The following is a 23,825-nucleotide window of genomic DNA, read 5'->3' as shown; positions in this document are numbered from 1 at the left end:
TCTGTTTGAAAATGGAAGACTCTCTCCTCTTCTGGAAACCCAGGCTGGATTGTTTGAGTGGGGGCTTCTGACCGGACATCCCCTCCGCCTGCAGGTGACTTCAGAAAGAGCCAAAAAGGACCTGGGGTTCGCTGTGCCGCCACCCCAGGCGATCAAGGGGAGGGAAAGCATGTCCTGTTTGCTTCACTCTGCCTCTAAATAATCTAGCAAGTTTGTTTTGGTTTGCCACCCTTCCTGGCAAACTTTAACTTGGGGCTCTGTGCTAGAGAATGAGCAGAGGAGGTCCCCAGGGGAGGGCAGACGCTGCAACTTTGTGACACATTTTGTTGTTATTCACTCACCCCCAATCAGCTCCATCCCATTGTGCTGCAGCCAGAATTGCACCTTTGCCCAAAGGCACCCAGGAGAAGCCTGTGGGGGGCATCTGGTGAGGGTCGACTTCCACTTCTGGTAAAATAAGAGACATCCGCCCAGCTGCCATAGCAAACAGCCATTGGAAACCTGCAGTGTGTCCTGTGCATGTCCATCTTGCACATTTTCCTCCTCCTTCCCAGCCATGAACTAGAACCCAAGAGTTTGGCTGGAAGGGTCTGAGTGAAACGGTGCAAGCCTCCTGCTGGGGCCTGTTTTCCTCTTTCACCGAGGAGGCCAGCAAGTTATCGAGGCGCTTGACGTGTCAGTCTTGTCTGTCCCACTGCGGGGCCTTCATTTAGGGGGATTGCCGATTGCTCCAAAGTGAGCCCCGCACAGCTCCACCCCGCTTTATCCAAAGACCTGGGACTTAATTCTGCCACTTGCTCAGCCTTTCTCCTAAGTCTTGTTGGGTTGAGGTCAGGTTGCAGCACATTCACGGATGATCAACCTATTCTCCAGGAGGGCGACTCAAACTCGGACCGGCCTCTCTTACCCTGCAGGGGAAACGAGGAAAGGGAGACAAAGTCTCCAGGACCCCAAGTCAGACTTGGGAGAAGTTCAGACGTCCCAGCTTAGCAGCGCGGCGGGGGGGCCGGGGCCAGGTCCGGGGGAGCCTTGGTTTCATTTTGGCCCCAGGAAACTTCATCTTCTGCCCTTAAGATCACTTCCGAAATGTTCAAATCCTCCCCAAAACATAATTCTATTTCAAAAAATTTTTTTTCCAATTGCAAAAGTAATTCTCATTAATTGTTAAAAAAAAATCAGTAAGTACCAAGGAAAAAAGTAAAATTCAACCCAAATCCCACCACCCAGAGAGAAACACAGTTAACATTTTCCCCAGGCATTACTCTCCTTCCACACACACAATTAGATATACTTAAGCTCATATTATACACGAATTCTAGAAACTGCTCAGCAATATATTATGGCCTCTTTCTCTGACTCTCTCTCTCTCTCTCTAATCGACTAACGCTCCAAATTTTTATTTCAGATCACTTCAGATTATTAAAATGGCTGTGTAGTATTTTATCATAAGTTCATAGCAAAATTTGTGAAACTCATCCCATAAGAATGACAATTTTGGTCAATTCCTATTTGGCTTTAATATTAAAACAACTTTGTGATGACTATCTTGATACATAAATCATTAAGCGCTTATGCTTTGCCTATTTAGAGTAAATTCTTTGAAGACTTGCTTGCTCAAGGGGAAAGGTCATTAATCATTTATATAACATAAAAATATATAATATCCAACATATATATTATATGACATATAATATATTACAACATAATTATGATATATGTAACTATAAATTATACAGAAATATTTTTCCACATAAAATTTATATGTAATTAATTTACAAACATATATACAATTATATATAATATAATAAATATAATTACATACAATAATACCATATAATAAGTATAATAAAAAATATATAAAATTTGCTAGGGACTTTTATGAACCCAAAAGTTTTAGATGTACTCAATCCTTGGGCAGTGAAGAGAGGTAATCATGTCTTTTAGACACTACACTTAATTTTTTCACTCAAGTCATGGGTACTTGAAATTCCCCAGGGATCCACTGATGAAAAGTGACTCTAAACCCTGCAACAGGTTTATAACCCCCAAACCTCTTATGAGAACTTCCTTTAAGACAGGGTGTGAAAAAGCAAGCAAGCCTTCTATAACAGAGAAGGAAGGAGGGACTAGCTTATATTGAAAAATAACTTGTTTGGACTCCACGATGGTAACACAGACCTACACCTGAGTAGGGAGGAAGCTGCCTTTCACATGAGCTAAGTTCGGACTCAAGTGGTAAGTTCCTAGAGTGATGGCAGATACAAAAAAATAAGACACTGGATTATTCTCTCCGAGATTGTTTTGTTTTGTTTCTTCTCCTTCTCCTCCTTTTCCTCCTCCTCCTTCTTATTTTGACACCAATCGGATTATAACTACTCTGTTCTTATGACCTTCTGCGCCTTTTTTTTTTCATAATTTGAAAGAATCAAAAATTCTAGTGTCCATGAATTAATACAACTCTGAGCTCCTTCTTACTGACTAAATGCAGTGGGGGAAGAAATACAGTGAGTGTTCACAAAAACAGTGAAGAATAGAAAATTGTTTAAGTGGCCAAAGAAACTTTATCCTATTGTGTGGCGGGCCAAGCTATGCCAGCTATATGTAAATGTAAGCGGTGACCTGTGTTCATGTGTCCACTTTGAAATTGCCATCTGAATTTAATTCTGCCTTTGTGATTAAATCAGGCCATTACGTTTAATCTCACTTAATAGTAAGAAACGTCCTTTGTTGTTTTCTATAGGCAACATATTCTGCCCCTAACATATACAGCTTGGCATTCACACTTTGCTATTAATCCCCGATGGCTGATAATTGCTTCATCTCCAGGCCCTCTGTCCAATTCACAAGGGGCTGATTGCAACTATTCTTCCCCTATACATTAATGCACTGTTTGGGTCTTGCTTCTTTGGCTCAGTGAACCCCATCAAGCTGTCCACATTTTCTGGGCATGTGGGCGTATTGTGAGATGCTAAATTAAATTCTGTGTTGACCCCCCTGCACACCAGAATCTATTAGCCCCTGCAACTTAGCTGATTGACAAGTGAGACTACTTTTCCACTCAAAATCCTGCAATAAAACAACAACAACAGGCGGAGTATTTTGTTTCTAGGCAAAGACGGGGGTCTTCCTGCTGCTGTCTTGCTATGTACATTTTTGGGACCACCGCAGGAGCAATTACATTATTGTAATGATGCTATTTCGTGGATCTACCATTTGTCTGCCTCGTGATTTCTCCGGGAAAAACATTTGTCTGTTTCATGATTTCTCTGGGAAAAGTGATCAGACCCCACAGGAGTCCCATTCACTGCTTCACGGTTTTGAAATTCTTTTCACCTTGATCCCCGCCCCCCAGATGTTGTTTTAGGTGATGAGAATTAGGGCTCTCTCCACTTGATATCAGTCCCATGAACTGCTCAGGCAAAGAGCTCTGAGGGCAAAATACCAGTTGCTGGAACAGCCTTCCATCTTTCCTCTTTGCACGAAAGGCAACAGATAAGGCTAATTTTAATGTTAAGCTTTGCAAAGAAAAGAGACTTTCTTTTCTGTCACCCATTCATTAGCTGGGCAATAGTTGCTAAGCTTTACACTGTACTAATTTAGGAATAATATCATTAATGAATTGACTTTGTGGTTCCGAAAGTAGTAGCTGCTTGTGTCTAATTCATATTTAAGCACAGAGAGTAACTAGAGTTTGAACAGTGACTGGGGCACCTATATAACCTTCTGGTTCCACAAATAGTTTCACCAGGCTTTGTACCATTTCAGCCTTCCTGCTGTTCTTGGGGCTCTTGGGAACTCCATCTTCCTGCTGAGAACTTTGTTTTCTGATTATGAGCGACCTCATAAAAGTAATTTTATTTTTGTGTAATCTGTAACTCTGTTGTATATAGCACACACTTATGTGAGTCATCAGTACATAAAAGTAATTATATATTCATCACAGACAAATCTTAAAAGTTTAGAAAAACTAAAGAAAAAGTAAAAACCATTCCAAATCCCACAGATACAGCTGCTGTTCTCAATTTGGTATGTTTTCTAGTTACACTTTTCATCTGTAACTTACCTGTGAATAGACTCAACGTACATAAAAACACATACGCATAATTTTTAAAAAATTTCCAAAGGAGGGCGCCTGGGTGATTCGGTCAGTTAAACGTCTGTCTTCGGCTCAGGTCATGATCCCAGAGTCCTGGGATGGAGTCCCACATCCGGCTGTCTGCTTAACAGGGAGTCTGCTTCTCCCTCTGCCCCTCACCCGACTCTCGGGCTCTCTCTCACTCTCTCTCTCAAATAAATAAATAAAATCTTTAAAAATAAATAAATAAATAAATTTCCAAAGGATTTTATCATAGTAAATGTCACATAATTGAGGCACTAAGGAATGTGTGCCCCAAAGTGAACAAGTTATCTTATTTTTAAATAAACTTTTCATTTTGAAATTATTTTAATTAATTAATTTTTATTGAAGAATCATTGATATGCAGTATCATATTAATTTGGTGGTACAATATAGATATTTGGTATTTATATATATTACTTATATGCATATACATTATATATGGTTACTACAATAAGTCCAGTTGCCATGTAGAATAATTTTAGATTTACAGAGAAGTTGCAAAGCTAGTAGGGAGCTCTCCTATAATCCTGACCCAGTTTCTCTCTTGTTAATATTGTATATAACCATGGTACATTTGGCACAGCCAAGAAACACACATAATTTTTTAAAAATACAGTTAGAAGCATACAGTTTCTTAATCTGCTTCGTTTATCATATAAATAAATATTCTGTTATTTGTTTACCATATAAAAATATTCTCCTACCTCATTAAACATTCTTGTAAAATGTCATTTTATGTCATTTTTTAAGGACTTTATTTATTTGAGAGAGAGAGGGACTGAGCACGAGCAGGGGGTTGGGCGGAGGGGGAGAGGGAGATGGAGAAGCAGGTTCCCTGCTGAGCTAGGAGTCTGGCGCAGGGCTCCATCCCAGGACCCTGACATCCTGACCTGAGCTGAAGGCAGACGCTTAACCAATGGAGCTACCCAGGAGCCCCTAATGTCATCTTTTTTTAAAAAGAGGAAACTAAGGTAGTAAGTATGATTATTCAATGTCTTAGGTTCTAGCTAAAATTTTGGTGGTGTACAATCAGAAAGCTGCTTCCAGAACAGTGCCAGGGATGGGGACGGGGAGTGGGGGAGCATCCTCTGATGATGAGCTCTACCCAGGAGCAATCCTTCCCTCCAACCTCAAATCTACCCCAGTGCCCTCGGTAGGGTCCACTCGATGCCTGGGGGAGCATCGGCAGTGGGACCTGGGGTGGGCCTCTGCAAAGGAGATTCTTTATTCGAGCATAAGGAATCCAGGTGTTATCATTTCTAACCTTTGTTTTCATATGACATAGGAATACATTCTCACTAGAGAAATTTTAGAAAAGATACATAAAAAGAAGCAAGAAAAAGCACTAACATAGTCTCCCAGAGATAACCACCACCACCAAGTGGACACGTATTCGGGATTACACTGTTTTGCAATCTACTTTTTCACTTCTATCATGACCATTTTCCTTTAATATTTAATATTCTTAAAAAAGTTTCCCTCAATGACTTCATGGAATTCTATCCCAGAACTTTGTTGCAGTTATTTAACCCCATCTCATATTTTTGGCCATTTTAGGGTGTTTCCAGCTTTTTCTTATTGTAAAGGCACCGAGATCTTTTTTCTATTATATGATTTTTTTCTATTCTTTCCCATTTATATTTTCCTATTGTATTATTTTTTCTAAAATACGAATCTAACATAATATAATGATGAAGTGTAACTAAGTGACACGTCATTTTTTTCCCCCGGGAAAAAAATCGTCAAAAGTAGAATTAATGAGTGAGATCAAGGCAGCCCAGTTGCACCTTTTCCGAGTGGTGTTTTGCAAGAGCTACAGAGGAAAAAAAAAAACATTAACTTTCACTGCTTTTGGCGGGGAACCCACTGTGGAAGTGTGATTCTCAGAAGAGAAGAGGAAACCCTCTCCATGGTTTTGGTGATTCACTGATTGGAAGTTTCTGTTTAGTCAACTGTGTAGCTACCCAAGGGCTCCCACACAAGGAGATGGGTGTGTATACATATGAGGTGCTGAACACGGACGCCAACACCCGAGGAAATGCCCAGGACCCGGCCAATGGGACATCGAAACAAATGCAAGGAGGTAGAAAGGATTCATCACGGGGGCGCCTGGGTGGCTCAGTCGTTGAGCGTCTGCCTTTGGCTCAGGTCATGATCCCAGGGTCCTGGGATCGAGCCCCACATCGGGCTCCTCGCTCAGCGGGAAGTCTGCTTCTCCCTCTCCCACTCCCCCTGCTTGTGTTCCCTCTCTCGCTGTGTCTCTCTCTGTCAAAGAAATAAAATCTTAAAAAAAAAAAAAAGAAAGGATTCATCACGAATTGTCATTTGGTGGGTCAACAATCATATTGCCAGTGTTCAGAAGGCATGACAGCACGATAAAGCAGTTGTAAGTAACATTCAACTGCCCACGTCCTCGTGCAGAACCGGGATTTGGCATTGCAGATAATACTGCTGTGTCGCTAGCTCTCAATTTCAGGAGAGTTTTGAGAAGGATGCCTGTGTGAGCTTATTACCATTGATTGTATCTGCATTACCTATAAGTGACAATAACTCTGCGGTCTCATTGAGTGGGAGTTGGTGTTTTTAGTTTTAGTTTTCTTTACACTAAGTAAGATGGGGGATTAGATAGATGATTTAAAAAAAAAAAAAAGGCTCCTAAAGCATTTATCAGATATTAAAAAAAAAGATTTTTTTTAAAAGTTAGGCTGGCAAATGGAAAAAAAGAAGCTAAAAATATCTCAGCTTCCAATTGACTTATTCTAACACTGTGTCAATTAAAAATAAAATTTACCAGCTCTATAAAATAACCACCCCTTGGACTTGGAGTCGATTTTAAGCTGATTGCGTGATGCAAGCTCCGTTATCTTTTTAGCTCTTACCTCTCCCTTCTGGAAGGAAGCAGCCAAACAGGAAATGTCTTAAGAGTACATGAAAAGAGGTGCCAGGAAAACAGAGCTAACGACAAGCTCACACAGTGTGAGGACCAGAACTCCCTCAGGGACACACGTGGCTCCGTGTCACCGGCTCCTCCGGTGCTTGAAGTGTGCGTGCCTTTCATTCCGTCTGCGTTCTGGAGCCCTGGGTGTTCTAGGCAATATCCTAACCTCGCCTCTTTATTTCAGAGCTTCACATCAGTAGCCAGAGGACCTATTGGTATGGGGCTCAACATTTACACTCCAGCAGAGAGATTCCTTAGCAAACTGGGCAATTGCTTAATTTCTGGCACGATTTTGTCTTTATTGGAGCATGAGATGGGGACTGAGGCTTCCCTGCCTCTCTTTCTCTGCCCCCACCTCTGTCCTTTCCTTTCCTTGTTCCCCTCTCGTGTTCTTTCAGGGTTTGCCCTGCAAAAGACACAGAGGAGGCAAGAAGGGAGAATTAGATCTGCGCAGGAGAGGGAGGCCACCTGTGCCCGAGAGGTGTCAGGGAGGAAGGCGCGTTTAAGCCAAGTCCTGGAGGGTTTGTAGGATTGTGGCAGACGGATGAGGGCAGTGATGCTGAGGTTGACAGTCTGGTGGGAGGAAGTGGCCAAGCTGTGGGCGGCGGGGAGGGAGGGGTTGGCGAGGCTGCTACCTAGAGGTGAGGGAGGACTAGAGGAAGAGTGGTCCAAGGAGCTGGGAATTCTGTCTGTGTTTTTGGCACGCTAGCCTGCAGGGATGTGGCTCATCGGCCTGACAAATGTTAATGAAAAGCTCTCAGCAGAATGCAAACATGTTTGCATTTTTGAGGCACTCCCAAGCTTTCTATGGCAGATGGAGAAACTACCAAGCAGGTGTCTGCGTTAGCCGCGTGTGTCACCCAAACACCGCTTTACAAACACCCGGATAAAACACCTCACTTCTACCCAGCTGGGAGATTATTTTGATAAGATAAACTTTCTCTATCATGAGCCTGTGTATATCATTGAAATGACATTGTGTGATCTACTTGCTTTTGTGATGTAAATAATATCTGCTTCCCTAAAGAAGCCTTCCTTCCAGGGACAGGACCCCATAGGGGCTGGGAGTCCCTGAGAAGTGGTGTGACCAGACCCCAAATGAGAGCTGGGGGTGGGATCTGAAGGGCCCTGGCAGGCCTGCAGTGAGTTGCATGAGCCCTTCCCACACCTGGCCTGAGTGAGATCAGTCTTCAGAGTAAATGTGTGTGTGTGTGTGTGTATGTGTGTGTGTGTGTGTGTGTGTGTGTGTTTATCGGCCAACAGGCCAACAGCGAGCACTGTGCAGATCTCGGGAAGCAAAGTGGAAGGTTTGAGGCCAGCTGGGTTTGGAAACTGATGTATCTTTCCCACAAGTGCTATACCTGCAAACTAACCTTTGTACCCACAAACCAAAGCAATTTGTTGTTGTCTCTGTAATCCCTGTGAATCTCCAGGCAAGATAGGAAAGCAGCATTGGGCTCTCTTATTAAAAGGCAACTGGCTGAAACAATAAAAATTAGCAAATTGGCACTAACTTTCTCCTTCTTTTTTAGTCTCTACACGGTGCGGCGAGGCACTGTGGCTCACTGCCCATGGGGGAGCATTTCAGCTGTTGTTGGCTGAACCTGTTATAGATATTCCCAAGGTGATTCCTTGCAAACAGGCTCCCAACTCAGAAGGCAGCATCCATCCTCACCCCTCTGCATGGAGCTGAGGTCATTGCATAGGTGTTTGGAGGAGCCCCAAGTTTTGCTTTGTGAAAAAGAAGGATCCATAATTTTTATATGCACTCTCTTAACCAAATCTCCCTCAACCTGCCTCACCTTCTGCAGGCCACAGGATAGCTGGGCATCCCAGGTCACTTTGAAATGGATGCCTCAGGTAATAAGACCCAAGATTGGCTTTATGAATTTGATTCAATACTGAAGACTGTTAAGTCACAAAGGAAGGAAGGAAGGAAGGAAGGAAGGAAGGAAGGAAGGAAGGAAGGAAGGAAGGAAGGAAGGAAGGAAAGAAAGAAAGAAAGAAAGAAAGAAAGAAAGAAAGAAAGAAAGAAAGAAAGAAAGAAAGAAAGAAAGAAAGAAAAAGAAAGGAAAGGAAAGAGAGGAAAAGAAAGGAAGAAAGGAAGAAAGAAAGAAAAGAAAAGAAAGAAAAGAGAAGAAATGAAAAGAAAAGAAAAACTGAGTTTAAATGGAGAGACAGCCTGAGATTATGGTTTAGCGAAATAGTTTTGTCCTAGAGTATCATTAAGAAAGTTAAAGTGACGACTGATCACTTTGGTTTATGCAATGTACCGCCTGTTTATCCGTCAACACGGGGATGATTTCATAAACTGAAGATAGAGGCCAGTTTAAAGGGATTGCTGTTCTCAGCTCCAGTCCGCTTGCTCATTTAGAGTGTGGGTGGCAAGCCCAAAGGCCCCAAAGACCAGGTGAGGGGCCGGGGTAGCTGGAAGGGATGGTGAAGACCGTGACCTCAGGTCTAACTCACGGGGCCATGAAGAAACTGGGCTAGTTTGGCTGCATCTGCCAGGTTTTTGTTTGGGCTAGTGTGGTCGCATCTGCCACGTTTTTGTTTTTGTTTTTTTCTGGATAAAGACGGGGATTTTTAGGTAAAGTCTCCTGATTCTCAAATGCTGGCCACTACTAATTCATTTAAACCAGACAAACAACACATATCTGCAGGTGCCTTCACCCCACGGGCCACCTATGGTTTAGAGGCTAGTAAAGACTTGCACACAGAAAAGTCATTGAAATGGAACCCTCTTGAATTGCAGTCACGCTACACCATGACCCAGTCATTCTCAATCAGGTGTACTCACCTGTGGAGTTTCAGAAACCGTGTACCTGTCAAGCATATACACAGGCTAAAATTCTCTGGGAATGAAACCTAGACACGTACCTGATTTTTTAAAAACTATTTTTATTGTGGTAAAATATCCATAACATAACATTTACCATAGTAACCATTTTTAAGTGTAGAGTTCAGTTGTTTAAGTACATTCACACTGTTGTGCAAACATTACCACCATCCGTCTCCAGACGTTTTCATCTTCCCAAACTGAAACTCTGTCCCCATTAGACATTAACTCTCCATCCCCCCTTCCCCAGCCACTGACAAGCCCCATCCTTCTTTCGATCTCTGTGAATTTGACCCCTGTACGTATCTCATCTAAGTGGAGGTACAATATTGTATCTGGCTTCTTTCACTAAACATCGTATATCTAGAATCATCCATGTTGTTGTCAGTATTGGAATTTACTTCCTTTTTAAGGTGAAAAATATACTGCATTTTATTATCCATTTATCTATGGATAGACGTTTGGACTGCTTCTACCTCTTGGCTATGGTGAACAGTGCTGCCATGGGCATGGATTTATAAATAGCTGTTCGAGTCCCTGCTTTCAATTCTGGACATGCTGGTTTGTGAAAGTCCACTGATGATTCAGAATTCAGGTTCTCTTTTAGAACCTCTCCCATAACTGGCCCTCTGTCTGCCCTGCACTGCACCATATCACCTGTTATATCACACTGCCTGACGGTGATAGCTGAATAGCTAGTCTGGATTCTAGACTCTACTTAACATGGCAGATAAGGATTTATCCAAGGGAGATTGGCTAGCTCATCAAATCAATGGGGAGGCTGAGGAACTGGGCTCAGGGGTAATTGGGACAAACAAGATCCTGCCACAGACACAGTCTGCTTTGGATGCTACCTCTGGACACTTGCTGCTGCCCCAGCTGGATTCCGCCACTGGACTTTTTACCATCCCCCCAGGGGTGGGTTATGAAGGACAGATGTGTTCCTCTCTTACAGATGTGGAAATCAGAAATCCCAAAGTTGCAGAAAAGTGAGTTATGCATGCATCTGCCATTCTTTGATTGCTTGATTCAGGTTGAGGGTGGGTCATTTAATATAGATCCTATCTTATGAATGAATCATAAATATTGCTAAGAATGTTGAATGTAACCTTAAAAACATGAGCATGTGTGGAGTGAGGGGGGAGGAGACAGGACAGCTGAGTCCCTGTGCAAATGCAGATGGGAAAGGAACCTCACAGCCTTGCCAGATTGCTTCTCCCCTCTTTCCAGAAAAATAGATCTACAGTATATGCCCGCCCAGTGAACGAGGAACCCTGTTTAAATACCCTCGTGGAAACAGGGGATGTTAACTTGGGAGGCTAATTTGACAATGGCTAGAAGAGTTTTTCTAGGAATAGTCTTAGGAAAGTCCTCTACACATGCAAAGATATATACTCAAGGATATTCACTCAAATATTGAAAACAACGAAAGCGTTCATCCAGGAGAGTCTGGGACAGTGAATTATAATGTGTCGATTCTGTGGAACACTTGGCAACCACTAAAAATGAGACCTGTGTGTATTTATAAATAAATAGATAATTAATTAACTTATTTATTTATAACTGGCATAAAAAGAAAGCCACAGTATATGCAAAAACACAGAAAAATGTAAGTTGCAAAGCAAGCTGAATAAAATACCATCTTTGTAAGAAAGCCAAAAAAAAATGCTTATTTCTGTCTAGGTATTGAAAAAAACATTTGGAAAACATACAATCAGGTTATCCGAGGGTGTGGGGCTCTAGGGAGGGAGACTTTAGGGAGGAAGTTTTATTTTCTTTTGCTTTATATACATTGATAATGTTTGAAATTTTACAAGGAGCACGAATTGTTTCTATAATCGTAAAAAGACATAAAATAATAAGTAGACTCACAATATTTAACAAAAATATCCAGTGCTGTTGAGGCTATGAGGACACACGTTCTCAGGCCCTACAGGTAGGGTTGCAAATTGGTCCCACCTTCCTGGAGGCGCCCATTTGCCCACATGCAACCAAAGCCTTATCGATGTGATAACCTTCAGTGTGTGGTTCCACCTCTAGAAGTTACCCCAGGCTAAACCGATAGAGGGCATAGAGATGTATGTGCAAGGATGTTTATTCCTGCGTGATATGGGGAGATATGGGAGGATGGGGGAGAACGACACATTCACTCATAGACAGTTACTTCAGTAAATCTTAACCACAGTGGCATCCAGGCCAAAATGGTGAGATAGGAATCTATCTGTTGACATAGAACCTGTCCATAGTCCATAGTTAAAGGAATAAAGCAGATAACAAGACAGTTTGTATACTTCAATTGTGATGTGTATCAATTCCAGTGTGTATCTATGTGTATGTACATAGTACCTCTGCAGACAAGAAAATATGTAACAATATATATCAGGGTCTTGTTAGCAGCGGCTTTCTTGCAGTGGTGAGATTATAGACAATTTCTATTTTCTTCTGTATTCTTTTTTTTTAAAAGATTTTATTTATTTATTTGAGAGAGAGAATGAGAGAGAGAGAGCACGAGAGGGAAGAGGGTCAGAGGGAGAAGCAGACTCCCCGCCGAGCAGGGAGCCCGATGCGGGACTCGATCCCGGGACTCCAGGATCATGACCCGAGCCGAAGGCAGTCGCCCAACCAACTGAGCCACCCAGGCGCCCTTCTTCTGTATTCTTTTCTTTTTAAATATTTTATTTATTTATTTACTTATTTGACAGAGAGAGGGAGAAAGCACAAGCAGGGGGAGCGGCAGGCAGAGGAAAAGGCTTCCCACTGAGCAGGGAGCCCGACAGGATTCCAAGATTATGACATGAGCCGAAGGCAGATGCTTAACCGACAGAGCTACCCAGGCGCCCCTCTTCTGCATTCTTTTCAAAATGGTCTAATTTGTTTACAATGAGTATACCTAATCCTCTTATTATTTCAAACAGTAATGAAGATCTCTCTTATTTTTTTTTTATTTTTTATTTTTTAGCCGTAGAAGCCAGTTTCAAAATCTCCCTCTGTTTCTCTCAGAACATTCTGAGGTAGAAATAGTAAATTAGCCATCCTGGCATCCCTGAGCAATTATCATGCTGGTGTGGGGCATGGGCTGTGGCCCACTGTCTGAGAATCTTATTTCAAAGTCTTTTAACACTGTTTCAGTTGCTGCAAATCAGGGCAGGTCATTAGACCTAGAATGGCCAAGTGGAATCAGCAAATCCTCATAAGGGGGCTCTTTCCAAATTCTGTGTCTGTGTGCGTGTGTATGTGTGTTAATTTAAAAATGAACTTAAACCAGTTTTTTCTCGGCTGGGGGGGAAATCATTCCAATTGAAGGGGCTACTGAGGGTTACTAATTATTGCTACACACACTAGAAGCAAGCATGCCTCTTTTGAAAGCCACGGCAAACATTTTCCAAATGAACGTATTGATTTTAAAAATCCGACATGTGTAGCATTTCCCACATTCCAAAGACTTGCAGACAACCCACGACAGGAGAGATCGGTTGCCCGTCCCTTGTCTTGGTGAACCGTCTCCCAGGCTTAAGATTTTGGTGTGAGGGGCAGCGGTGTGTGGAGATCAGGCATGGCTTGGAAGACAAGACTTCTTTATTTTATCCAGTTAAGCACTGGGATGAGGTGGGATCATGTTCCAAGATTCCTTAGGTTTAATTTTCAAATGTGTTCTGATATGGCCACCCCAGGCTCCTTGCATGGAGTCACTGAGCTTCCAGGCCCAAGTGACACCCTGCTCCCTGGTGAGGGTAGGGGGAGAAAGCCAGGACTGAAGACCTGGAGGTCCCTGCAGGGCTTCAGACATTGAGGACAGCAGGGTGACCACAGGACACCACTCAGTCTAGCCCCACACCCGCCTCCCCTCCAGTTGGGCCAGATTCCCCTCTGCTTGCACTCCACTGTTGACCCCAGGCCCTTAGCACAGGCCTGGCAGCAAACAACACGTTCAACAAAATGCTCAGTAACAGTGCTGAGACCTGTTGTTCCGGCTACGGCTGCTATTAGCCACCATCTCTATTTTTAGAGGTTACTTAAGGAAAAGACAAACAACTCCAGCACCCGCACATTCTCCCATCTTGCGTCCTTCCAAAGTAAGTAGCCGAACAGAATAAGAATAGTTCCTTCTGACAGAGGCGCTGCTGCTTCTTCATTTGAAGAAGTCTTTCTGCTGAGGGACATTGCTGATGCAGGCTGAAAATTTGCTCCAGGCACCATCCCCCGAGGTCAGGTGACTACAAACACAAGCACTATCTGAGAACTGATTGTCCTGTTGGCCCCCAGTAGGCAGCAACCCAGTAAGTGGGTCTTGCAGGGACCCCTGATCCCCATCCCTGTCTCACTGGCAGGGAGAAAGTCCTGCACCTTGCTGGGAGCTTCTCCCTGGCCCAACTGAGTTCTCTTCAGCCTCCATGTGCAGAGGATGACTCAGTCAATGATTTCATTCACCCAGCCTGGTAGGTTTACGCCACTAGCCACAAACCAGTGGATAATGTTTGGAGTTGTCCTGAGCTGATGCCATGCGGGGTGGGAGGTGGGGGCGGGGGGGTGGGGTGGAAAATGTCATCCCGTCCGCTTGTGGCCTCTGTGTCCCAAAACAGCTGAAATGTTGTGGCTTCTGAGGAACTCATTGTCTGCTAGTCAATTGGTGAGGAGAAGGAAAAATCCGGTGCCCTCCCTTCACCTCGAACTTGGAGAAGCATTTTGGTCTCCATGGGGGCTCCACGCAATAGCGGTGGGTCCTGGCTGGGCTCTGAGAGCCAGCTTGGAAGGATGGAGCTAGCGTAGGGCTCTGGAGGAGAAACCCCACAAAAGACACCATTGGGTGCAAGTTAGAGCCAGAAGGAGTGGTGGTTTGAGAAGGTATCTTTGCTCATTCCAATGGATTTCTACCATGGCACCATGGAATGATGCCATGGGCCTATTCATGAATCGCAGGAGAAGGCTGAGCGAACACCCATTGCTTTCTAAACAACCATCGGCAGTTTACATAATCATGTAAATCATGTATTTCTAGGCAGTGGAAAAAAACTGTACGAGAAAGAAAAAACACCCCCATTACAATAGGCACTGTGCTAACAGTTTAAACACACTGTCCAATTTACGCCCTGTGAGGTGGCTCCTGAGATGAGCAGATCTTAGAGACGACCCTCAAGGTCAGGTGGCGGCGAGTGGAGTGACCCATGGTGAGGCAACACCGAGGGGTGACGAGCATCTAAGGCTTTCCAGGGCAGAGAAGGAAGGAGGGTGGGAGAGGAGATTGGAACACAGACATCCCAGGTTCCCAGGAGTGGAGGGGGACAGGGGAGTGATTCCCTGCTCCTGTCCTTCCTGTGGCTGGGGGTGCAGTACCAGCAGGGTCAGCCCCCCCACCCCCCCCTGCCGGATGGCTCTGTGATCAGAGCTGACAACTCTCCATCTGAGTTGCTGTGGGTCTGTGTGAACAGAAAATAATAAAGGGCGGGGCACCTGGGTGGCTCAGTCGTTGAGCGTCTGCCCTCAGCTCAGGTCATGATCCCAGGGTCCGGGGATCGAGCCCCCATCGGGTTCCCTGCTCCGCGGGAAGCCTGCTTCTCCCTCTCTCACTCCCCCTGCTTGTGTTCCCCCTCTCGCTGTGTCTCTCTGTCAAATAAATGAATAAAAAATCTTATGAAAAAAAGCAAATAATAAAGGGCTAAAGGGCATCTTCTGGTGCTCTCCCAGCCCCTAGATCCATGGGTTCCATGGTCAGGAGTGGTATCAAAAGTTGTCTATTAAATGGGATGCTGTGGGGTCCAGCTTTATGTTTTTTTTTCTACACTGGTGGTGAGTGCTGTGAAAATTGTTGGTTTTACCTCCTGCCCACAACTGTCTCTGATAGAGCAAAAGGCTGTGAGGAGCCAGGACTGTGGGGGGAAATGACATCACTAGAACTTGCCAGAAGCAAGCAAATGAAACAGAACAACAGCAACAACAGGATACTCCCTTTGACTGGTAACCTAGGTAGATACAACGATAGCGAATGATCTTCAAAAGTTTTCTTTACTGATTCTTCATCTGCCTGACCGTATTTTTAAAGATCTGAATTGGAAGATACTTAACGATCACTACCATGAAAAGCTTTTTTTGGTTTTGTTTTTTGCTTTTTTGCCTGGATGCTCACAGTGACAGAAGGACCAGGGACATGTAATGTCTCGAAGCGTGTAGGCTATCTGCCTTCTGCCCCAACCACATCCCTGTATCTCATCACTGAACTGCCTTATCTCAGCCACCCCCGGAGCTGGAAACATTGGAAATTACTGTGTGCTGGGATGTGTAGAAATCTCACTATCACATTGAGTGGATACATTCTGAGTAGCATCGACCAGACCCGAGGCCAGAAGAAGAGGAGGCAGGTGGGGGTACCACCACCTTGTCTGCTGGGGAGGAGGAAGAAAATGTAGGGTCTCCCTCTTCCAGACAAAACTTTATTTCTTTCATTGCCTGGCTTCTACAGCTTCCCCTAACCAGCCTCAGCTTCCTGAGTGTTTACCTCTTCGTGCTTTCGTGTTCTCATCGGTAAAATGGCATCATGCATGTAAAATGCTTAGAACACTGCTTGACACTTGATAACACAGTGTTAGCTCTGGTCACTACCCTTATCATCGTCATTCCTAGTTGTGATACTTTACCACCTACCTCTACTATGAGCTGTTCTATCTTCCCACCTGCCTACCCCCCAGGTGAATCAGCTTCTCCTTATCTCTCTTTCTTCCTCCCTCCCTCTCTCCTCTCTCCCCCCCCCCCCACAGATGAGTGTTCTAATCTGATCTTGTTATCTTGGAGTCTCCTGATTGTACCGCTTTGTCGTTCTCTAAGGAGGTATCTGGATTACTTAAGCTCCAGGGACACCATAGCCTTTCTTTCTTTCTTTTTTCTTTCTTTTAAGATTTTATTTATTTATTTAACAGAGAGTGTAGAGTGCGAGAGAGCACAAGCAGGGGGAGCAGCAGAGGGAGAAGCAGGCTCCCCGCTGGTCCTGTGATCATGACCTGAGTCAAAGGCAGACACTTAACCGACTGAGCCCCCCGGGTGCTCCCATGATAGCCCTTCTTGATCTCAGTGCTCCCAGCCTACAACGAGTGTTTTTTGGCCCCATCACCTACCTCTGGCTGGTGCTTCCCGTGTAGGGCCCACTGTCAGGGGCTCCCGTCCTCCATCCTAGGCCTTGGTGGCAGCCAGCCTGACTCCTGCTGAGCAGGCTCTTGGAAAACTCACTCACATCCATGAAAAACACTTGGCAAAAAGATGCTCACATTGTTGAGAAAATCAGAGCCCATGAGCATCAGAACACCGAGTGTCTACGTGGAAAGGGTGAAAGGCGCCACAGAAGGGAGAGCCCTTAGGATGCTGCTTTCCCTCCAGCCCACTGCCCTTGCCCATCAGGTGTCTGCTCCCTCGCCTTCTGCTGGTTGCTTTTGGAAACCCTGATGACAAACATGTCACCATCAGAGGCTCTCTCAAAGGGTTTGCTTCGCCTCTGCCGCTCCCTGTCACCAATGTGGGTCTCCCTCGGGGCTAAGGGGCAAGGCTGCCAGAGAAAGTTCAGGTGGTTGATCCGCAGCTGGGCACCTGGTGGGGGACTGGTCCCGAGTCTGCCTTTTTTCCATGCCGCTCATAGGGGCAGCCCGAGGGCTGGACACAAAAGGTCGGAGATTGTCCAGGAGGCAGGAAGAATGGGCTCCTCTCTTGCCACAATTACTGTTTGCAGGACGTTCTAGTCCCACCAAGATAAGCCAGGGAAGCAGCTTTTGCCTCCTCCAAGCAGGTACTGGTCCCTCGCATCACTGCCTCCGACTACCTGTGTGGCCTTGAGCATGTCTCCTGAACTTCCCGGGCCTCTGTTGCCTTATTCAGTAGGGAGGAGGGTGGACAGAGAATACCTAAGTTCTCTTGCCCCATGAGCACTCTGTGGGATTTAGAGAGAGGATCTGGCACCTGCGGCCTATGTCCCCGGCCGTGGCCCACCTGTGTGTTCTATCCTCTGGCTGAGTGAAGGAGAAATGCACTCCCTTCACGTTCAATCCAAGTGACGCCCTCCCCTGAGCATCAAGAAGCCTGTAGTGGTTAAGGACGGGGACTATTGACCTGATTGTCCCGGGCTCAGCCTGAGCTCTGGCCCTTCAGTATTAGCTGGACACAAAGGGGGAAGTTCCCTGATGGAGCAGCTAATCCCATGTGAACAGAAAGAATTTGGCTTAATTTCTGATCAGGCATCTCAGCTTTTATGCTGGGCTTAGTTCAAAAGGACCGAATGGGAAGTGCTTGAAGAAGTCATTTGCAGCATCTGCGTCAATAATGAGGCTAGTCTGTGTGTAGCTTGAGGAATATCTTACTACTCTTTTCTCACACCTTAAATGTGGTTGGATAAGCTGGACCTTGCTTGAAAAAAAAATTTCTTTCCCTAACAACTAAAACCTGCTTTAAAAAAAGTGAATTTGTGTTTTAGAAAAACACGACATTTTTCAAACGTTTGCTTCATGAGCCCACTTCTGTAGAGGTGGTAATCTTCTTACTGAATATTTATTGAGTGTGAAGAAATGGAAGGGGTAGTGCATGAGCAAGACAATACCTTCTGGAGGAGATGCGCTTTCATGTGACCCTGAACCAGAGGGGTGCATGAAGCACTATTGTTAACAATCTGACCTTTGGGAAATTGAAATACTTTCCATGCTTGGAGTGGAACTCTTCCTTGATGGGGACACTCACCTTCTAAGTTATGTATTTTGCAAGGTTATATTTTCATACCTGGTGTAATCAGCTTCCCTTAGAGGAGAATATCTGTAAATAGACCATCACTCTGGGCTAGGTAAATCCCATGGTGCATTCAATCTGCTTTCTGTTTACCGATTGCTCACCTGGCCTCCCATACATCTAACAGTCTAATTTCTCAAGGCCTCATGTATTTACCCCTTAGGTTCCATTCACCCCAACCACTGGGATTGCACATTGGTGGTTGGCTGGGTGCAGGGATCTTTCTGGGCAGCGAGTCATGTGTTCTTTCTCATCTTGTTTCTGAGGCCTGGTGGACTTTTCTCAAGGAGCCTCCCTTATTCCTTCTCTTCTTCCCTAACCCCTTCAAAGATCAGGTTAAATTTGTTCCTTCTGCAAAAAGCTCGCTCTAGCTAAAATCAAGTGAGGTGGACACATCAGCTAGCTCTGTTGCACGTGACATAACATTGCCGATCTGAAAGAACAGCTCCACGGTCTACCCCATACGTGTCTAGGCTTAAACAATGCAACTGCCCCAGGCTCTGCCTTGCCACAGACTTAACGTGGAGAGGTCTAAATTTGTTATGGACACCATATATAATTACCATTTTTCTGCTTCATCCTACAGGACTCTTGAATGCCCACTGATGCGATTTTTCAGGATGTTATCTTTTAAGGAGCGAGTCTGCTAATCTTGTTTAGCACCATAGCCAAGCGATGCTACGTGCAGGCGGATAACTTAAATATTTTGATGAGACTCAAAACAGCTCTGCAGGTTCTTGTTAAATGCATTCATAATCTTTAGCAGTTCTGGAAAGCATGATTTTCTCAATTAAGTAAGAAAATCACACACAGTATTACCTTTTCTGTGAGCCCTGGGTACTTACTCCGATTTATAAGTAGAGACCAGAGAGAGGGAGACCACCCACCCCTTCTCTGCCCTGTTCTTTCCTATGTGTTTTGGAATGATGGTGGCATATGGCGTTGGAGTTGGAACTGCAGGGAGAATGGTTTATTTCTAGTCTCTTAGAAATATTTTTTTTTCAGGGAGGTCCTGATTTGATTTTGATTTAGTTGTCGATTTTTTACTTTGGGTTCCGAGTCAAGATGCAAGGCAAACAAGGATGGGGATTAAATAAGCAGAAAATCCCCATTCAAATTTACTTATTCCAAAAGCCTGTGACTTTTCTGATGGCAGAGTCTGGGAAGAATGAGAAGCTCTTTCCTGAAATGTGTTGGTGCATAAGAGCTTCTCTCTCTCATATCCTCTCCTGCCTCCTACCTTGAGGAAATAGACACTTAACCAGCATGGTCGGGAAGGCAATTCCATCCTTCCAGCATGTGCACCACTCTCTGCACCCTACAACATGTTCCCAAAAATGAATGCTCACTATCCCTAAGTGCATCCATACCTCAGAATAAACCAACATGGATAAAGTGAAGTCACCTCAGGTTTTCTTTCATTTCCTGCAGATTAAGGGGGACACTTTTCTCTTTTATTAACCCCATGCCTTTAAACAGTAGTTGGATTTCATTAATAACTACAAAATGTTTAAATATTGCATGTGAGCAAGTCAATATTCCAAATTCTTTGTAACATCACCAGTCACCCAGAGGAGCTGTTTTGCCTCTTAGAATGATGTCTAAGGTCATGACTTCCTAGGAGACAACTCTAACCTTATGTAAAGAATGGGGGAAGCTCATAGCTGTATGACACTGTTTAAGTTTCTGTCCACTGAGATGGAAAAGGTGGGTTTTTGAGAAGGATGTTGACATACAAAATAATTTTATGATCAATGTATTTTTAAACTCATTTTTAGAGGAGGAAGTAGTCAAGAGATCCATCTTGGCTGAGAGCTAATGCCTGAAGTTGACATCCACCCACTCACTTTCGGTCCTTATATTTCTGCCTGATGCCTGAACCTGACATGCAGATGCCTACTCATTAGATCATTTTACAAATCAGGAAGCCAGGTTTAAAGACTTTGAACCTTGGTCATATTTAACCATTAACCTTCATCCTGAGGATCTGAATCCACCAGCGCACCAGGACATTTTATTATTATTATTTTTTTTTATTTTAAGTAGGCTCTGCCCAGAGCGCGGAGCCCAGCGCGGGCTTGAACTCGGGACCCTGAAATCAAGACCTCAGCAGAGATCAAGAGTCGGAGGCTGACCTGACTGAGCCACCCAGGCGCCCCACCAGGGCATTTTTATTAACAAACAAATCAGAGGAAAATGTTAGGTCTTTAAATGTTTTATTTTGTTGATTCTTCACAGAGCAACAAAACAAAGTTAGAGATAAAATAAAATGCCAGTTAAATTCGGCTACTACCAACAACCAAAAACCTTAAGCAGAGACTTCAAAGCAAGCTGCTGAAAGATCATAAAATAATCTTGGGTGCAATAATTTGTTAACGTCTGTAACAAATCAAGACCGGTCATCCAGGCAGTTCTTCAAATGTAAAGCTGCGGGAAGACCTGCCCAGAGCGCTGGGCAAAGACCCCTCGCGCAAAGGGACGGCGCAGAAAGCGCCATCCCGCCGTCGCCACCGCAGCGGGGACCCGCCGAGCCGCCGGGAGGTTTGGGGCTCAGGTCCTCCTCTGCGTCTTTTAATGAGAAAGTTAATTAGCGATCGTGCTTTCAGACAAGAGTGGCGGTGACTGCGAAGTGCCGTGTTACCTATTTTAGTAAACCGAGAACACCGTCTGCGTCAAAGGGGTTGGTTTCTGTTTTTAAGCAAGCTCAAATGTTGGTTACGCTACCTTGGGGAAGGGGAAACAAAATGGTGAATCTCAAGTTCTAAATTGTCTTTTTAAGAAGACCCCAGGATTTAAAAGCGAATAATCTCCGCAACAAAACCCCTGCTTAGGCGATTCTCAAAAATTGCACTCTAACAGCCAGGGTATAAAAGCGGACCAACTTCCCAACCCAGCACACCCAAGGACTCTAGAGTTATCAACTCCTCCTCCCACGGTACCGCGATGCCAACCGTCCCGCCACAGCCGAGGGTCAGTCCGTCTACTAAGCCCGGGACCATCTGCGCGGACTAAGTGGTCTTTCTCGGCTTCCTGAGGTCGGGCAGCCTCTTTTGACAGGGCTTGGCTGGTAGGAACAAAGGAGTATGTGACCTCTGGCTGGGGAGAAGCAAAAGAACCCTTTCCCTGCCCTCGGAGAGCAGCCACTTGGCCCCCTGATTGGGCAGGTGTCGCCTCTTTGAGCCGTGGCGCTAGGACTGTCCTCCTGCTGCACCCAGAGCAAGCCAAAGCCACCGCGCGGTGCCCTAAAATCCGCACCACCCCCGCGAAGCGCAAGACTCCAGGGACCGGGAGAGACGGGAGCTGGGCAAGAGCGGGGTTGGGAGCGCGCACTTGCTGCCCAAAGCAGCCGGAATGGACTCAGGATCCCCCCAGTGGCCCCAACGCTCCGTCGAACATCCGCTCGCGTCACTTTAATTTCCCCGGGGTGGGGGGGGAAGGGGGCGCCCCACGGTCCCTTCCTCTGGGCCAGAAGGTTGGAAGTGCCCTCCGTGCTTGGCTAGCCATCCCCGAGTGCAGGGCGCGGGGGCGCGGAGAAGCGGGGCGGCGGGAGGCAGGGCCTAGGTCGCACTCCCGGCCCGCGCGGGCCCTCACTTGGAAAACTGCGCCTGCACTGCGGCCAGGCCCAGGCCGGCGGGGACGAGGTGCGGGAACTTGCAAACCGCGCAGGTGCAGAGGCCTGGGCCGCCCGCGCCGCCGCCCGCGCCGCCGCCGGGGAGCGCGAACTGGCCGCACGGCGGCTCGTCGAGCGCCAGCGACAGGTACTTGGCGGGGCGCAGCGCGTCGGGAGGCCCCACGGCGCCAGGCGCCAGCAGCACGGAGCCGGGCGCGGCGGCCAGCAGGGGCAGGCCGGCCAGCAGCAGGCGCGGCGCGGCGGGCCCGGCGCCCTCGCCCAGAGCGCGGCGCAGCTCCTGCAGCGAGCTGCCCAGCAGCAGGATGTAGTTGCGGGCGAGCAGCAGCGTGGCGATCTTGGAGAGCTTGCGGCCGGGCGCGCCCTGGCAGTGCGCCGCCGAGTAGGGCAGGATGACCTCGCGCAGCGCGTCCATGGCCAGGTTCAGGTCCTGCATGCGCTTCCGCTCGCGGCTGTTGATCTTGCGCCGCAGCTGCTGTTGCTGCTCCTCTTTGGCGTCCGCCCGGGAGCCGCCGCCCGCGTGCGCGCCGGGCCCCGTTCCCGCGCCCAGCGGCTCGGCGGGCGCCTCCGGCTTCTCGCGCGCCGCCTTGGGGAGGAGGGGGGCCGCCGTGGAGGAGGAGGAGGAGGTGGAGGAGGAGGAGGAGGAGGAGGAGGAGGGCGGCTGCCGGTAGCCCACCAGCTCGTACAGGGAGGCCCCGAGCTGCACGTCTCCGGGCCGCTGTGGCCGCAGCATGGTCGCGGGGGCCGCGTTCACGCGCGCCTGGGAAAGCGCATAGTACATCTGGGGGGCGGTGGGGGCGGCCGAGGGCGCCCTTCAGGAACGCCCCGGGGTGGGCCCTTCGGCAGGCCGCCCCTCCCCGCCGACCTGCGCGCGGGCAGCCGATGGCAGGGCAGCAGCGCGCTTCCGACCGCTTTAAACCCGGCTTGGGAACCTGCGGGGCCGCGGGCCGCTGGGCGCAGCCAATGGGGGCGCGAGGCCGGGTTCAGGCGCGTGCTCATTGGCCGCTCCGCCTCAGCCGGCGCGGAGGTGCGGCTGGCACCGCTCAAGAAGGTTATTGTGCGCGCCGGGGTGAGTGTCACAGGACTGGCCCCCGGGAGGGAGGGGAGGGACGGCGCCTTTTGGGGTGAGATGCGCTTGTTGCTGGAGGACTGGTTGCACTGCCTCCTCCTCTCTGCCTCTGCTTTATTGTATACACGTGCATATCGTCAATTGTGGTCAAAGGCAAGCAACATAATATTTACGATCTTAAGCATTGTAATGTATACACTTAATAGTGTTTAGTACATTCGCACTGCCGTGCAACCGGTCACAGAACTCCTCATCCTGCAAAACTGGAGCTCGGTGCTCATTAACCAGTGACTCCCTATCCACCCCCTGTGCAACTCTTGGCAACCACCATTCTTCTGTCTATGCATTTGACTTTAAGTGGAATCATAAAGCATTTGTCTTTAGTGACCGGCTTGTGTCCTCAAGGTTCATCCGTGTTGTTGTAGCCCTTGTTAGAATTTGCTTCCTTTTAAAGGCTGAATGAGACTCCATTGTGTTTGT

At 46.6% G+C, this 23,825-nt stretch overlaps 1 protein-coding gene across 1 annotated transcript; it reads right to left on the bottom strand.

The window, feature by feature from the left end:
- Positions 1 to 20,853: 20,853 nt before the first annotated feature.
- Positions 20,854 to 23,169, bottom strand: OLIG1 (oligodendrocyte transcription factor 1). Its single transcript, XM_027587576.2, has one exon. The coding sequence runs from the start codon at positions 23,055 to 23,057 to the stop codon at positions 22,236 to 22,238; it is 822 nt and encodes a 273-aa protein (XP_027443377.1). The 5' UTR covers positions 23,058 to 23,169; the 3' UTR covers positions 20,854 to 22,235.
- Positions 23,170 to 23,825: the final 656 nt, after the last annotated feature.

This window comes from Zalophus californianus, chromosome 1, assembly GCF_009762305.2.
Source record: "Zalophus californianus isolate mZalCal1 chromosome 1, mZalCal1.pri.v2, whole genome shotgun sequence".
Lineage (NCBI taxonomy): Eukaryota > Metazoa > Chordata > Mammalia > Carnivora > Otariidae > Zalophus > Zalophus californianus.
This window is presented reverse-complemented; position numbering and strand designations above follow the sequence as displayed.